General features: G+C 37.8%; 3 protein-coding genes across 3 annotated transcripts in view; 1 reads left to right on the forward strand and 2 right to left on the reverse strand.

Moving 5' to 3' along the window:
* LOC119476910 (exostosin-1) overlaps positions 1–18,370 on the forward strand; it is a 251,589-nt gene that overhangs the window by 104,392 nt on the left and 128,827 nt on the right. The window lies entirely within an intron of this gene.
* LOC119476912 (pleurocidin-like peptide WF3) lies at positions 11,718–13,742 on the reverse strand. The gene is made up of 4 exons (XM_037750569.1): positions 13,599–13,742; positions 13,346–13,464; positions 12,174–12,213; positions 11,718–12,026 (listed from the first exon to the last, which is right to left on the reverse strand). The coding sequence occupies exons 2-4, from the start codon at positions 13,461–13,463 to the stop codon at positions 11,951–11,953; spliced, it is 234 nt and encodes a 77-aa protein (XP_037606497.1). The 5' UTR covers position 13,464; positions 13,599–13,742; the 3' UTR covers positions 11,718–11,950.
* LOC119476911 (pleurocidin-like peptide WF3) lies at positions 16,092–18,024 on the reverse strand. Its single transcript, XM_037750568.1, has 4 exons — positions 17,876–18,024; positions 17,623–17,741; positions 16,322–16,361; positions 16,092–16,174 (listed from the first exon to the last, which is right to left on the reverse strand). The coding sequence occupies exons 2-4, from the start codon at positions 17,738–17,740 to the stop codon at positions 16,099–16,101; spliced, it is 234 nt and encodes a 77-aa protein (XP_037606496.1). The 5' UTR covers position 17,741; positions 17,876–18,024; the 3' UTR covers positions 16,092–16,098.

The following is an 18,370-nucleotide window of genomic DNA, read 5'->3' on the forward strand; positions in this document are numbered from 1 at the left end:
CAGAGACAGAGACACGATGGATGTAACAGTCCTAACCTGTAACCTCACTAAATAATGTAGTTAGCTTTAATGATATGCTTCTTGGCCTTGAAATAATAGGCAATTAGTAGGTAGTTAGTCAGGCATGCTATCGTTACCGATTCATGTTAGAGCAAATAAACACACACGTTTATAAGGATGTCACAATACCAGTTGTTGATACCAATAACAGTGGAATTCCATGATTCTCAATAGCAATTTGTTATCACGGTAAAAAAGAAAAACAATAAATCCCATGTACTTCAACATCCACTCCTTTATTACCGTTTGCATACTGTTTTTTGTTAGTAATTTAAAAAGGGCATAATTCCCTCTAAATTATACATTTAATATTGCTGTGAATACATCTCCTTCCATCAACTGGGTTTATTCAAGTTTCTCCCCCAAAACTACATTTTTACATGATTACATTTTAACACATCATCATGATGTTAGAATTTAACTTTGCCCAATACTCATTTTTACTGGATAGAGCCTGAAGGCGTCATACTGTAAATTAATGGCACCTCCCGTGTTGAAATCAGCAGGATGGGAGACAGTTAAAGTTAGCTGTTAGCAGCTGGGAGTAGGCACAGTCCTGCAGGAGCTATCGACTTGTTGCTGAAGTATCAGTTCTCATGACATCCCTATGGAATAATCAATTCCTCACACTTTTGCTCTTGTGATTTTGGTTTTGGAAGGTGAAAAAAATGTATTGATATCTTGGTCACAATTCCTTAATAACCATATGTAGGGGATCCTTATTTAAAATGATTGCTTATGTTATGTGTTTCTGTTAAAAAACAAATATAGACTGATATAATGTTATCGGTATCAGCCCAAAATGTTCAGTATTGCTCGGACGCTCTAATTTTAGCGGACCCTCTTATCCAGAGCTGCTAACAAGTGGAGGTGCAACATTTAAACATGTCAATATCAGCCGCATAATAGAAATAAACCTGATAGAGAAGAAGTACAGGGGACAATAAGAAGCTAAACTAAGAGGAAGCAAAGATGTTTTTTAGTAGAATAAATAGACCGCTTCAATTTACCGTTGTTACTCAAATCGATGAACTGAAAGCCCAAAGGCATCTCACTCACTGTATTGTTGAATTTACCCGTGAGGAGCAAAGACATCCTCGAAAAAAAGGCTTGTCATCTGTCTTCATTCATCTCACTCTGACTCATGTTAGTGCCCAATTATCTCTCCACAGTTTGTCTTCATTCTACTCCAGAAGATTTAAAGGATGTGAGAGAGACAGAGAGGAAGAGAGAGAGGGTGACGTTGAGTGATGTTAAATAGGAAACAGACAAACAGTAGTGGAAAGGAGTGGTTACAGATTCAATGAGGGAGTAAAGTGAGGAGGACAGAGAAAAGTGGGATAACAAATACTCCAAACTTGTCTTTTTCACTGCACGACTCTCAAAGTACAAGTACTATCTTTATATTAAACTAAAAAAACACTGCATATTCTCAACAAGTCCTCTAAATGAAATGACAAAATATGTTAGTGCATGATAGACCGATATGGAGCGTTTAGAAGTGGTGTAGTGTTAGGTTTAGGAAAAGGTCATGGTTTGGGTAGACATTAATACTTTGTTTAGGGTACGGAAAGTTGTGGTTTGGGTTAAGATCACTACTCTGTTAAGGTTAGGGGACCTTCGTCGTCATGGTTACAATAATAAACGCGTGGTTAAAGGTATAGGGAACAAACGTGGTCATGCTTAAAACAAAATGACATTAATTGTTGGTATGAAACAGGAAATGAACAGCGGTGTCCCGTGTTAAATTCTGATGTCTTGTTGACCCATCCATCCACCTTTATGTAGACTTTGTTGCTCTGTAACAGCGTCACCTGACTTCCTCCTTTGCTCCCGTCATAATTACTATGACCACTAGGGGGCGTTGTCACATGAACGCAAACACATGTCGCTTTGGGGCTTTTGCTGAAATGACCGATGCTGTTTGAGTCTCCATATTCTGTATGTGGTATGTAGGTCTACATACAGTATAACTGTGTCAGGACCAGATGGCAACCTCCAGGTCTGAGAAGTGAAGCCAATGCTGAAGTGCATTAAACTTGCATTCTTTCTAGTAGCCAGCAGGGGGCGACTTCTCTGGTTGCAAACAGAAGTCTGATTGTATAGAAGTCTATGAGAAAATGAGCCTACTTCTCACTTGATTTATTACCTCAGTAAACATTGTAAACATGAGTTTATGGTCTCAATCGCTAGTTTCAAGTCTTCTTCAATACAGCATGATGTTCATTTAGTAAATTATGGTCCCATTTAGAGTCAAATAGACCATAAAGCAGGGGATGCCTTAGGGCGTGGCTACCTTGTGATTGACGGGTCGCTACCACGGCATTGTCCGGTCTGGGAGTTGTCCGTGTTTTCGTCTTACAACTTTAACCCTTTCACAGTGTGTTTTCAGTTCATGAAAGTTAATTGTAACATTTGGTTGCTTAACGGCCAAAATGCAGAACTCAAGGCTTCAAAACCGTGTTCCACAAACCAATGGGTGACGTAACAATGACTACGTCCACTTCTTATATAAAGTCTAACGGTCGGGACAATGTTTGGTTTATTGCAACTTAGATTTGATTTTTTGTTTTTTGTTTTTTTTACACAGCACATCACAAGTCCTCAGCTTGTGAAAGACGCATGTCTTTTGTGGTTCTGTTTTTTTTTTAGGATGCAGAAACTAGAAATGCCGGTGTGTACTGCCCAATACTAGTCACATTATCAGATCCATTCAATTTACAGTTAAGTGATTTGTACACCACATCAGCCTTTTGCTGTCTGTAATGGAGGGTTCAGGTGTAGCGGCATGCTAGAGTTACTGTCTACAGCGTATAACAGGAGGAACGTGAGGATGACATTTCCCTGCGGCATGTCTGCCCTCGACGGACACTGTTTCGCTCAGATCAGCAGATCAAGACCTGATCACTTTACATAGGGCGGTATTGTAACTACTGTAACTACACACACACACACACACACACGCGCTTATAGCTAGGTTCAGGTCAGAGGCAGATATGCCAGAGTCTCCTGCCTATCATAGCTGCATTGATTTCCTTTCTCCTGCGTCAGGCTGTCTTGTCAACAGACTCCTCCGAGCATGGAAGATGAATTATTCACAGGACGGCTCTGCCAGGATCTGTAAATAAATACTTAACTAATATTGGCCCCCACAACCCACAGGTCTCAGCTTACTGTGAGGGCAAAATGAAGAGAGGAAAAGGAAAACTGCCCTAAATACACCTTTTCATTCATCCATGTTTAATAGCTGGTTTATATTTGTGGTGACACTAGTGTTCCCTCACCTCACACTGTACGTACAGCTGGAGTTTGGGTGTCAATTCATTCATTTAATCCTAAACTATGGCACTTACCCAGTGGGGTAACCTCAGAGTCTGAAAAGTGAAGCCGATGCAGAAGTGCCTTAAACTTGCATTATTTCTAATAGCCAGCAGGGGGCGACTCCTCTGGTTGCAAAAAGAAGTCTGATTGTATAGAAGTCTATGAGAAAATGACCCCACTTCTCGCTTGATTTATTACCTCAGTAAACATTGTAAACATGAGTTTATGGTCTCAATCGCTAGTTTCAACTCTTCTTCAATACGGCATGATGTTCATTTAGTGAATTATGGTCCCATTTAGAGTCAAATAGACCATAAAGCAGGGGATGCTTTAGGGCGTGGCTACCTTGTAATTGACAGGTTGCTACCACGACGTTATCCGGTCTGAGAGTTGTCCGTGTTGTCGTCTAAGAACTTTAACCCTTTCACAGTGTGTTTTCAGTACATGAAAGTTAATTATAACCTTTTTGGTCACCTAAAAATGTCTTATTTAGTGTTCGGTTGTACTTAGCTCCACCCTCTCATGTCACTTCTGGTTGCAAAAGACTAAGATGGTCTCGAGGCTTCAAAACCATAGTCCACAAACTAATGGGGTGACGTCACGGTGACTACGTCCACTTCTTATATACAGTCTATGCACTTACCTTTGTAGGTTTTTGCAGTAACTACATTAAGATGTACATTTTTTCTTCTGAAAAAAAGCTGCAAAGGCAATTTTCTTGACTTATTCTGGTTTTTGATTTTATCAACCACACTTTTAGGGTTAAATGTGATTCAGTAATGTTAAAATCTGTAACTAATTTTAGTTGTTTTTTTTAAAAAGATGCAATTTTATGTCACCATCGTTGTGTTTTGTTCATGTATGCTTTAGGAAGTACATCACTGCATTACTTCCAGCACCACCACTGCCTAACCTCAGCTTGAAAAGATCACTCTGTCCTGCACTTGCAGACCTCACACACACATATCGTTAAATGAAGCCCATTGTTTGGATACACCAGGATAAGCTGTTCAGTGTTACCAGTTTACAGCCACCGTCCCATTTAGAGGCAACTCGCTGAAAAAGTGTCAGAGCCCCATGATATCTTTTTCAGGCCAAATAATTTCTCCAGCTTTTCTGTCGATCAATCTCTTTACACTTACATATTTTTTCTGCACTCAACATTATGTACCCAAAAGGTCATTCTGGTTTATGATAATTTGCCGTTCAAGTCCTTCACTCCAGTGTACAAGCTAGACTCTTGGACCACTAAAACCTGTCAAATCTGCTACGTAGAGTTTCAAAAACCTTAATTAGTTCATCTTGTCACAGTTTTGAAAAGTATTCGAGAGGTAGAAATGTAACACACGATACATAAGCAATCATAGGGAATCCCAGCAGCAGACTCCCTCCTGAGTAGCTGTTAACGGAGTGGAATAAATGTTAGATTGTTTTAATTCAACAAGGGGGCGGTCATGTTATGATTGCTACGCTTCATAGCTTTAATCCCACGGTGTGAAGCAGCAGGTCTTAACCCCGATTTGTGACTGTCTCTTATTTTATGAGCTTTGGATTAAAAAAATCTGCCATGTGGCGTTTGCTACACGTAATGAGGTTTGTAATAAGATCAGCCTGCATGACACTGGGATCACAGCTTTTTTCTCAGTTACCAAGCATCGGGCTTCTGTTAGACTTTGATCTGAGCAGACAGCTCTTTCGCTCTCTGTATGGATTTGGCGGATTGACAGAAGAAAGGGAGTTAGTCTTGTTCTTTCTGTCTGCTCAGTGTGTCTCTCTTAATGTCTCGCTCAGGCACTTTATCATTTAACTGGGGCCACTTTAGAGAAGGGGAGCAAAGATCCTTGGTAGTGGTGAACTCGCCATCAGTTTGAACTGTTGTAAGTGTGTGTGCGTGTGTGCATCGGCTTGTGTGTCTTTATATGTCTCTTCAGTTGTGTATATTAGTGCCGCGAGTAACAATGATTTTTCGTTTTGTCTATATAAAATGTCAGATAATAGTGAAAAAAGGTCCATCACAATTCCCCGAAACCCAGTGACGTGTTTAAATTGCTTGCTTTGTCCCACTGACCGTCCAAAAGATATTTAATTTAAAGTGATAGAAAACAGAGAAAAACAGGTAAAATCTCACATTTTAGAAGCTAAAATCGGCAAGTGTTTGGCATTATTACTTGATAAATGACTTACAGTTACTGTGAGGAACTTTTAACTGGTTATGAGATGGTCAAAATTGAATACTGATGCCTCTATATGACCTACATAAGTAAACGAGACCATCGGCGAGAAGATTTCTATATAGTTATTCTCAATGCTTGTCATCGGTGCCACCGGGTCGGATTCAGCGAGACATCAGACAAAATCATGCAGGTTGACCAGAAACTCCTTTCAAGTCAGACTCCAGTGCGACCGGCCCACTGTGGACGGACCCAAATCCGGCTTTGTTGCCGCCCTCGCACTGCGTTCGGAGCTCCGGCGGGAGGCGGAGAGCTCTGCGCCCGGCAGCTGAGGCTCCTCCTCCGGCCAGGAGTAGAGCCAAAACCTACACCACGCTGCTGGAGGCCCAGGCCGTATTTCTGAGGCTGCTGGAGCCAGAACCAGGACTGACTGTCAGAGCCTGCTGCAGCAAAATGAGAGGATTTGTGAAGGGAATCTGGTGCTCTGAAACACTACCACTTTTGTCCACAGGGGCCGCCAAAACATCACAAAATGTCAGTTCCTCATAATAGCTTAAAATAGCAAATTTAATAGCAAATTTCAATAGTCTGTCTAAAGGAACAAATATGCTTTTATTTTATCCAATACAGCGGTGTACACCTGCAGTGTGATGGCATGCGTTTTACCTGCTCAACCAAAGGTGTCTGTGTTTACCTGTAAAGTCCATATTCTCTCCAGTGCGTTCAGTGTAAGCACCAGAGGACTGCGGCTGTTGATGTGTTGCTTTCACTGCGTGGCCGGTGTGTTAAACTGTCATTTTGGATGATCCACATGAATACACATATAAACCCACACACACACACACAAAGTATTACACAGCCCTCTGCTGGCTCACTTGGTCATGTATAGAGCTGACAGTCGAGGATGACACAGCTGTACGCCGACCTCCTGCAGTGAGTTTATGAAGCTCAGTCAAACCAGAAAGTGGAATCAAAACAAGCCTTCAACTTTTAATGGATTTACTCAGCGGGGGGAGGCTGCATATGTGTTTATATGTGTGTGTCTGTTGTAACTCAAGGAGGCTTTTGCTTATACTCAGCTCAAGAAGAGTGGATGTAACAAAAGTCATATTTGTCACTGCAGGGAATAGATTTAGATTTAATAGATAATAGATTTTTGCAGGCCAACCAGGAAGTTCTCATCGCCCTGGTTCCATCACCAAAAAACAAATGGTATTTTTCCATTGGGTTTTGGATTATTGCAGAAATTAAGCTCTGCGGCAAACATTTATGATACTTGCACGTTTTGTTCCGTAAGATAATTTTCACAAATGAACAACATTTTTATGTACACATATGGTCATTTTGTTAATGTTAGCAACAGCATGCATTCACTGTCAGTTTATAGCATCCGTCGTCCGAATATCTATTGATAACATGCCACTGATACGCCAAAATGAACTAAATGGGTATTATTTCTGTAAAAGAAAAAGCAAAACGATGGTGGGGGCGGTAGGTACGTAATGTAATCAGTGTGAGCCCGACCACCATGTAACAACGGTAATACCGGCAACACCGACTACCACGACAAGCCTAATCCCCAGTCCTCGGTAAGATGCCTAATCCTGAACACGGCGCCGGATTCATTTCACAAGTGGAGAGAGCAAAAAGTGTGTCTAAATTTCTGATATCGTGAGATCCCTAGTGTAGGCCTATGGGAACTGACAAAACGCTTAAAATGTATTATTGCGGCACCAGATAGACGCAGTGAAAAATTGTGGGTGCACCTAAATTATGTGCTGGTGCACCTAAAAGAAAGAAATTGGTGCAGCAGTGCAACCAATTTAAAAAGTTAGTCTGGAGCCCTGTGCCACCTTTACCCCAAAACAAAAAAGTCAAGGAAAGTCTTCTTTCAGCAAAAGATGGAGATGTGTTGTACGACACATCATCTAAAGAACTGTTCCCTGTCTTTACGTTCTTAACCTGCATTTTTCTCCTTTTTCCTATACGGATAAACACAGACAAGAACACAAACCCCATCAGCTGCAAACAATACTCACAAAAAAAATTGCTCGAATATCAGTACGTCTAAAAGAATATAATGAAGTGAGCTGTTTTCATTCCAGTCCTCCACGAGGCAGCGAAACAACAGAGAATCTGAAGGGCCACGATATGTTATTTTTGATATGTTTATTGATATCCACTGTGTATATCTGTCTGTTTTTAATGCCGCTCAGCCTGTTTGTCAGCTGTCTACCTGTCAAACTGTCTATTTCTCTGCTGCTCTGTGTTGAGAAGAGCAAGGAGCTGAAAAATAAGAGCGAGCAAACAAAGACTGAAAGAGAGAGAGAGAGAGAGAGAGAGAGAGAGGGAGAGAGAGAGAGCAGTAATTGCTCCGGGGGATTGTATCCACATTTGGTCACTGCTTGGGAGATTGGTGACATCTACCATATTGATCAGTGCATTTAACACCTACACACACACACCTATGCTGGAGCAGTACAACGTGATCCCATAGCCACACTCCTCATTTCCAACATGGTACGCTCCTATTGTTATTCCTACACTCTTCCTTTTCCCTGCCCTCATCTTCCTCAACCACATCTGTCCATTTCAGTGTCAGTCTTTGTGGCCCCACCTCACTTTTCTTTTCCACTGGATGTGCCGTTTACATTCTTTTTTTTTTTTCTTTTTTAGAAGCAGCTCAGGGTGACATGAAAAACAATCTGTAAAGCAACTTTTATGCATAAAAGGTGCATTTGGTCAAACTGTATTCAAGCCATCTGTGTTCATACACACAGGATGGTCATTTTGTTAAATGTTAGCAACAGCAGCACATCTGGTTGCTGACACACAGCAGCAGGTGTTAACAAATGATAAAGATCCACCTCCAAACAAAGTAATTATAGTCTTATTAAAATAAAATTACAAAGATTGAAACATTGAACATTGAAAAAAAACAAAAAACAAATAACCCTGCACATTCTTAATCACTCGTACTCATTGTATTAAGAAATATTAGGTATAATTAATATAGACTATATGTGTCTAACATATGTTACACAGTGTGCATGCTTTTTTGGTCCCTGTCAATAAGATGTTTAACATAAAATACCCAATCAAAGGCTAAGAAAACAAGGTGACATACAGAGCTCGACATGATATGTAACAAACCAAACAAACAAAACAAAAGGGTTGAAATAATATTCTAATCTTCTAATTATAATATTCTTAAATAAATAAAAAATAAAAACAATAATAATAATACAAATATTTTTGTTGAATAATATCAATAATAATAATGATAATAATAAAAATTCAAAAATAATAATTTTGTCAAACTTGTGCTCAACATAAAATAATAATAGATAATGCTAGTTATTTAGTTTTGATATATTACTGACTATATATTTTATAGATAATACTGTACAAATCATATAAGGATATGCAAACTTTAAATTACAAACAAGAAAAAGCAATGATCTCAGTATGTCAAGGACATCTCATTTGTTAAATAATGTTTTTTAATTTTTGCTTTGAAAAGTAAAACTTTATTTAATTTCAGAAATCAGTCGGGATAATTGCCAGTTTGGAGAGAGTTAGAGAGAGGAGGGGGAGAATAAAAAAAGTGAGAGATAACTAGAGGGATCGTGATGTTGTGTTCCTGTCCTAAAGCCTTTTATGATTGATGACATATTTGCCCTTTCTTTCTTGTTTGCCCTGTCTGACTTCTCACAGCAGGCGTGTATTAAGAAGCCACTTCAGGACAAAAAAACCCCAAAAAACTCCTGAAAGAAAAAGCCATTTTCACATGCCTTGGTAAAAAAAATGGAATTTTGCTGTGCTCACATTTTATTTTTAATTTTTTTTTTAGCATGATTGACAACATCTCATTAAATCACTTTGAAATAAAAGTCATTTACATTTTTTAAATGTTCTTGTTTTAGCAGTAGTTTGTGAAATTAGGATTATGAGCTGCACGTAATTATTTTTCCCAATGATTCATCTGTGGATAATTGTCTCAGTTAATTGATTATAAAATGTCAAACAATAGAGAAAAATGACCATCATAATTTCTCTTCAAATTGCTAGATCTGTCTATCATTCTTAAACCTCCAAAATATTCAGTTTACTAACAAATTTGGCAAAGAAAAGCATCAAAACCTCAACATTTGAGAAGCGGGAAACGGGGAATGTTTGGTATTTTTTTTGCTTGATAAAAGATTTAAACAAACAAATATTAGAATTAATCAATTAATCAACTAATCATTTAAACTGTGGTAGGATCAGACATGTATACAGAGCATGATCAAACTATCTGCTCCTTATTCTTACATGTAAGTTTCTCCAAATTGTTAATTTGATTGTATTATATTTCATGTTATGCTTTCTCTTTTGTGGATGACGTTTATTTGTACTTCAGTTTTAATGACTCCGTACACCGCTGTGGTCACAACTGCAGGATTGTATTCTGTCCACATTATTATTATTATTACACCTGATCTTCACCCATTTGGTCGACAGCTTATATGAATGGTGAGAGTCTGTAATGCGAGTAAGTGAGTGAGTGGGGAGTCACCTGACTCTCCGATGCGGCTGAAATCATATTGACTGAACTGTCATTGCGACATACAGACCTCTCATGCGTTTGATATGCAGATGTCAGGATCCCCGCTGACTACATGGCTGTCTCTCCCCTCCCTCCGTCCCTCCCTCCTCATGTATTAATGACGTATCGATAAAGAGCTCTCCCATTACACCCGCACCCATCTTTAACCTTGATGCTGATCTGTGTTTGTGTGTGTCTGCCCTCTGTCATAGCTCTTCTATTATTTACCACGCATCTCTGTCTGGGTAGGGCTTGTGTGTGTGAAGCCAGCAATCGCCTCTAGGTAAACAACCACTGCCAATGACACGGGTGACCCTCAGACACAAACACACATACCTTTCTAACCTCATCCGTCCTCTGACCACATCTCATTTCCAATCGATATGTTTTAAGCGAATGCCCATCCGTCCAAAACAAACTTCGCCTGCTCGGTTGGGGTGTTTGTCTTATTCTATGGGGGAGATTCAGGTGTCATTTTCAGGGTTGGTCCATGATGCCCTTTAGGTTGCCTTCAGGCGACAGGGAGAGGGATCCATCATCCCTATCTTTGACACCTCAGCCTGCCCTCTGAAGCCAAAGTAGCTGGTCTAGTGTAGAGAAGACTCAGGAGACAGGTGGTTTACACACATGCGAAAGCTTAACCGTCATTAACATCACATTAGAAATTCATTTCAGAGCTACTTATTGGATTAAACAAATCGTCATGCCAGTACCAAAAAAGCACTTCTATGAGCGTTTTACTAATCTGGCGAAAGCCAAAGAAATACCAGCAGTACTCTACGGAGCATTTTAGCATCTTTCAGCTCATTTTTTTAGGGTTTTATGGCCCTGCAGCTAGAAAAGTGGTACAACTCTGCAGACTACCATAAACTACAGTACTGTTGGTTTGGCAAATTGGCACCATTAAACCTGCAGTAGGCAGAATGTTTCTGGCATCATTGGGCAAAAATTCCATAATAATCTTTCAGCATATTATAATTCAAGTGCTCTGAGAGAAAACTAGACCTCTGCACCTCATCATGGCTCTGTTTTCAGGCTTTAAAAAATCTAGCGTGTGATGGGCAACTTTGGCCAATCACAGGTCATTTCAGAGAGAGAGCGTTCCTATTGGCTGTTCATTCAACGGAGGCAGCTGTCAATCACTCGCAAACTCCGATCAAACTAGTGAGCGCTGATCAAATATGAATATTCTGTCACTGTAATGCCTATTTCTCTCCTAAATGTTTTCAGAAACATCTTGTAGTGTACTGTTTAGCTGGAAAATGAGAAAGTTTGCTCCGGCTGGTGGGCGGTGCTTGGTATTTCCTGAACTGATGTTAATCGATTGACAGCCTTTCTTTAAACACAACCAAACATATTGTATTCTCTTTTGTGCTCACTTCAGCCTCATTTTGAAAATATGGAGATATGTCTTCTTTGGTGTCAAACTAACAACCTTTCTGGAGGCTCATGCTGCTTAAAGCGGACACAAATGCTAATTACAACAGGATACCTTTAGTTCTACCAACATTTTCCTACAAAATAAACATCTTTTTTTTTTAATCATTATTGGAAATCTTAATATAAATCCACAGGAACACAGTTTGACTTTTTATTTTGCAGTTTTATTCATCAGGACAGTTTGCAATAGCGAGCATGGTCACATTTTTCAAAACCAATTACATCTTTGTTTCATCAACCTGATATTATCTGAGATTACTGGTTTGCTTATCAATTTGTTTTTCGCTTCGCGAAGCACCAAAATACAGAATCTAAAGGGCAATGCATTTACCCCTCACCATATAGCTTAAAACTGTGTTTTTGTATAAATTCAGCGCTTATAAGGTGGAGGTTCTTCAACACTTTGTTCTTGTGGTGGGTTGGGGTTGCCTCCTTGTTGTCCATACCTAGTTAGAGGAAGGAATTAAGATACAGATTTCTTAGTTTATTTCAATGGTTTTCTTTGGTATAAGGTTGTTTGACGCAGATTTGTAGCTGTATCTGTAATCTGTCTTGTTTGATATTAACAGCATTTAGAAGTCAGAAGTCCTTACCCTTGATCCATCTTCTGCATGTTACGGTTGTATTTGTAATCTAAACAGACAGAGAAGTTGATCTATTTAGCATTCTTCTTTAATATTCAGTACATTATTAAAGAAAACAAAAAACAAAACACCCACCCACCAAATTTGCAATTCACAGAAAGTCCTTGTAAGTTTGTTCATCATAAAGCTACTCTTCGCACAAGACAAGCTCATACAAGACATTGGCCACAGCTTCCTAATATCCATTGTGGTTGCTCACCATAAAAACAAACAAAAACCATAATAACTGCAATAAACCCATCAGATTTAAAAGATCATATCATCAAAATCTCTTGCCATGCTCTCATCTTGTTGTAACTTAAATGCAAAACCTATAAATGAATAAAACAAGCAAAGGCAAAAAGTCACTGCACATGGTACACCTCATAATTTGTTTTCCATCTAACAAGTCAATTTTTAAAACTAAAATTGCACTGTTTTGGTTAGCAAAACTGTATTTTATGTCTTTTATTTTATTACATTAATTTATGAATACATACTATTTAAAGGTAATATTATACATTTTACTCTGGTGTTTTGTTCTTTTGTTTAAATCAAATGCTGACAGTCACATTGAATTAAAACAAAATAAAGACTCTCTAAAGGTGGTAGAAAAATAATGAATTCACAAAAGAATCACAATTTTTATCTTCCATCTTTTACTTTAAAACCTGCAACTTCACAAGTTTAAAAGTGACTGAGTGGCAACATGGTGTAGTGGTAAAATGCTATATCATACACACAGAAAGAATCATATTTGTGCCAAAGTGCCTTGATTTTATTTATTTTGCAGAATCTAGAATATGAACTGTTTTAATAAAAAAAAAATTAAATGCTGATAACTACGTGATCTAATATAGCTTTGTTTTAGTCATGTTTAACCTGGATGTTTTGATGTCTTTGACCTGCAAATTACCAACGATGCTAAACAACAACACTTAAAGAATGATCAAAAACCATGCATACTGGGAAAAAATAGGTACAAAACATTAGTGAACTTGCTTGAACCTATAATGCATTTTAGGGTTGATTGCAGTATAAAACAATACACACATTCTGTGGATGAATTGCTTTTTTTGTTGTAGTACTATATATCAAAAATCTACCTATTTACTGTCAGTGGTCACAAAATGAGACTTTACCTTTCCATGCTTGTTTGGCACCTTTCCACATGGCTTTCATACGTCTAAAACGACACTCCCCGGGTTCAGCCATGAGGATGACCAGCGTCAGCACCAGAAAGATCATAGCAAACTTCATCCTGAGAAACAAAACACATCACGTGTCACTCAAACACATAAATTCCTATACCAGGGCTACATGTCACAGTATATATTCAGTGCCAATGCTCATCACATATCCCAAAGACTACAAGTAAGAACAAAAATATTTTACCTGATTGATAGTCTGAGCCCAAACGACTAGTGAAGAGAGCGAAGTGAGATCTACAGGTGATGTGAATCTCTGTGCCTGACAGTTGTGAAGTACTTGTGGCTTTATAAAGGCAAGGATGACCTTATGCTCACACCGTTTACACATATTTAGCAACATTGCATTAGTCATTGTATTATGCAATGTCAAGTTCTGTTGGACGATGACAAGATATCAGAACTCAGAGATTATCAGAATGTCAAGTCATCTTTTCAACAGAAAGTGATTTGACTATTTCCATCTCGTGGGAAACTTTTTAAACTGCAAGTTTAAATTCTTCCAATAGATCCAGGATTTCTCTCTGAAAGGAGACACATCATGCTCAATTTCAGGTTCATACTTGTATTGTATTTTTGTGTTTCTACTAGAACGCCATCGCCCATTTAACGTTGTGGTTCCAAAATTGTAATTATTCCGTCATCGTGTATATGTTTCCCTCCTGCCCTGACTTTTCCTAAATACCTGCAAATGCCTGTATTGTGATATTGATCAAATAACATTTAGAAAACCAAATACATGTTTTTTTGGTGTTTTTTTTTTTCATGACAAAAGCCCCCATTGGTAGCCAGAATTGATGCATTTGCATAATCGCTGTATAAACTCATTGAGATAATGAATCGTACGTAGAAATTAATTTGCATGCCTATATTCACTCACATGCACTTATAATCACACTAAGGTACGTAGGCCCACAGTATTCATGCTATCGTATGTGTAAAATATCAGAAATGTAAGCGAAAATAATCACACTTATTTTCTAACTATAAAAGTTGTGTACTGTGTGTGCACTATACGCATATACTATAATATACTCTCACAGCGAGCGACGCGACGCTCCGTCATCTCTATGTAATTGTCTGTCTTCAGTCCAAAAGTCAGAATGTATTGAAAAAAGATAGATATAAAATTTTCAAAAATTCACAACATGATTTTATTGAACGAAATATTCTGCTTCAATCCATTTTTGTTGGTATTTAGCCTTTCAAAAACAGGTACAGGTACAAAATATTGCCAGCGAATATTATATGTCTAGGGCTTTTATTGTGAAAGGTAAGAATGGTTTGTTTGCCGTCTTGGTTTGGACTATAGAGCCTCTGTCTTATTGTTTCAAAGATAGACGCAACTCAAACCGTTCCGCACAACGTGATTGGTTGATGCCTTTATTAAAAAGAAATTAACCTCTTCCCGAAAAATAGTACGTCACTTTTTTGTGACGTGCGACTTAATCAAAATGCCTCCCAGTGTGTAAAGGCCTTAAATGTGGCGGCACACATACGGATCAAATGCAGGTACAATACATTCCTCTAATTTCTACAATTAAGTGATTTGACTTTTACTAGGCTTCAGCATTAACGAATAGGTTCAGAAGTCCTTAAAGAAAAGTCATATTGTACATTTGAAACATTTGCTTTGCATACTGTAGCTATCTTAGCTGAGCATTTTAGCATCTTTCAGCTCATTTTTTGAGGGTTTTATGACCCTGCGGCTAGAAAAGTGGTACGACTCTGCAGACTACCATAAACTACAGTACACACTGTTGGTTTGGCAAATTGGCACCATTAAACCTGCAGTAGGCAGAATGTTTTTGGCATCATTGGGCAAAAATTCCATAATAACCTTTCAGCATATTGTAATTCAAGTGTTCTGAGAGAAAACTAGACCTCTGCACCTCCTCATGGCTCTGTTTTCAGGCTTTAAAAAATCTAGCCTGTGACAGGAGACTTTGGCCAATCACAGGTCATTTCAAAGAGAGAGCGTTCCTATTGGCTATTCATTCAAAGGAGGCAGCTATCAATCACTCGCAAACTCCGATCAAACTAGGGAGCGCTGATCAAATATGAATATTCTGTCACTGTAATGCCTATTTCTCTCCTAAATGTTTTCAGAAACATCTTGTAGTGTACTGTTTAGCTGGAAAATGAGAAAGTTTGCTCCGGCTGGTGGGCGGTGCTTGGTATTTCCTGAACTGACGTTAATCGATTGACAGCCTTTCTTTAAACACAACCAAACATATTGTATTCTCTTTTGGGCTAACTTCAGCCTCATTTTGAAAATATGGAGATATGTCTTCTTTGGTGTCAAACAAACAAACTTTCTGGAGGCTCATGCTGCTTAAAGCGGACACAAATGCTAATTACAACAGGATACCTTTAGTTCTACCAACATTTTCCTACAAAATAAACACCTTTTTTTTAATCATTATTGAAAATCGTAATATAAATCCACTGGAACACAGTTTGACTTTTTATTTTGCAGTTTTATTCATCAGGACAGTTTGCAATAGCAAGCATGGTCAAATTTTTCAAAACCAATTACATTTTTGTTTCATCAACCTGATATTATGTGAGATTACTGATTTGCTTAACAATTTGTTTCTGGCTTTGCGAAGCACCAAACTACAGAATCTAAAGGGCAATGCATTTACCCCTAACCATATAGCTTAAAACTGTGTTTTTGTATAAATTCAGCGCTTATAAGGTGGAGGTTCTTCAACACTTTGTTCTGGTGGTGGGTTGGGGTCGCCTCCTTGTTGTCCATACCTAGTTAGAGGAAGGAATTAAGATAGAGATTTCTTAGTTTATTTCAATGGTTTTCTTTGGTATAAGGTTGTTTGACGCAGATTTGTAGCTGTATCTGTAATCTGTCTTGTTTGATATTAATAGCATTTAGAAGTCAGAAGTCCTTACCCTTGATTCATCTTCTGCATGTTACGGTTATATTTGTAATCTAAACAGACAGAGAAATGAAATATTCTATTATTATCTTATTTCTAAACATAATATAATAATGTTTAAAATAGTCGGTACATTTAAAATAGAACACTCTTGAGTGTCATTATTGTACTGATAATGTCCACGATGAAAATTACACTACATGAAAACAATATTATGCCGGCATAGTGGATTTATTTAGCATTCTTCTTTAATATTCAGTACATTATTAAAGAAAACAAAAAACCCACCCACCCACCAAATTTTCAATTCACAGAAAGTCCTTGTAAGTTTGTTCATCATAGAGCTACTCTTTGCACAAGACAAGCTCATACAAGACATTGGCCACAGCTTCCTAATATCCATTGTGGTTGGCTCACCATAAAAAAAAAAAAAAAAACTTAATAACTGTAATAAACCCATCAGATTTAAAAGATCATATCATCAAAATCTCTTGCCATGCATATAAATGAATAAAGCAAGCAAAGGCAAAAAGTCACAGCACATGGTACACCTCATAATTTGTTTTCCATGTAACAAGTCAAGTTTTAAAACAAAAATTGCACTGTTTTGGTTAGCAAAACTGTATTTTATGTCTTTTATTTTATTACATTCATTTATGAAAACATACTATTAAAAGGTAATATTATACATTTTAATCTGGTGTTTTGTTCTTTTTGCATAAATTATATACTGACAGTCACATTGAAATAAAACAAATAAAGACTCTCTAAAGGTGGGAGAAAAATAATGAATTCACAAAAGAATCACAATTTTTATCTTCCATGATTCTGCATCAATGCCTCCCATCTTTTTCTTTAAAACCTGCAACTTCACAAGTTTAAAAGTGACCGAGTGGCAACATGGTATAGTGGAAAGAATCATATTTGTGCCAAAGTACCTTGATTTTATTTATTTTTTGCAGAATCTAGAATATGAACTGTTTTAATGAATAAAAAAAAAAAATTAAATGCTGATCACTACGTGATCTAATAAGCTTTGTTTTAGTCATGTTTAACATAGATTAAACATTTTTAAAATTACAAATTACCAACAATGCTAAACAACAACACTTAAAGAATGATCAAAAACCATGCATACTGGGAAAAAATAGGTACAAAACATTAGTGAACTTACTTGAACCTATAATGCATTTTAGGGTTGATTACAGTATAAAAAAATACATACATTCTGTGGATGAATTGCTTTTTTTGTTCTGGTACTATATATCAAAAATCTACCTATTTACTGTCAGTGGTCACACAATGAGACTTTACCTTTCCATGCTTGTTTGGCACCTCTCCACATGACTTTTATACGTTTAAAAAAGCAGTCCCCAGGTTCAGCCATGAGGACGACCAGCGTCAGCACCAGAAAGATCATAGCAAACTTCATCCTGAGAAGCAAAACACATCACGTGTCACTCAAACACATAAATTCCTATACCAGGGCTACATGTCACAGTATATATTCAATGCCAATGCTCATCACATATCCCAAAGACTACAAGTAAGAACAAAAATATTTTACCTGATTGATAGTCTGAGCCCAAACGACTAGTGAAGAGAGCGAAGTGAGATCTACAGGTGATGTGAATCTCTGTGCCTGACAGTTGTGAAGTACTTGTGGCTTTATAAAGGCAAGGATGACCTTATGCTCACACCGTTTACACATATTTAGCAACATTGCATTAGTCATTGTATTATGCAATGTCAAGTTCTGTTGGACGATGACAAGATATCAGAACTCAGAGATTATCAGAATGTCAAGTCATCTTTTCAACAGAAAGTGATTTGACTATTTCCATCTCGTAGGAAACTTTTTAAACTGCAAGTTTAAATTCTTCCAATAGCTCCAGGATTTCTCTCTGAAAGGAGACACATCATGCTCAATTTCAGGTTCATACTTGTATTGTATTTTTGTGTTTCTACTAGAACGCCATCGCCCATTTAACGTTGTGGTTCCAAAATTGTAATTATTCCGTCATCGTGTATATGTTTCCCTCCTGCCCTGACTTTTCCTAAA

This window comes from Sebastes umbrosus, chromosome 18 (assembly GCF_015220745.1).
Source record: "Sebastes umbrosus isolate fSebUmb1 chromosome 18, fSebUmb1.pri, whole genome shotgun sequence".
Classification (NCBI taxonomy): domain Eukaryota; kingdom Metazoa; phylum Chordata; class Actinopteri; order Perciformes; family Sebastidae; genus Sebastes; species Sebastes umbrosus.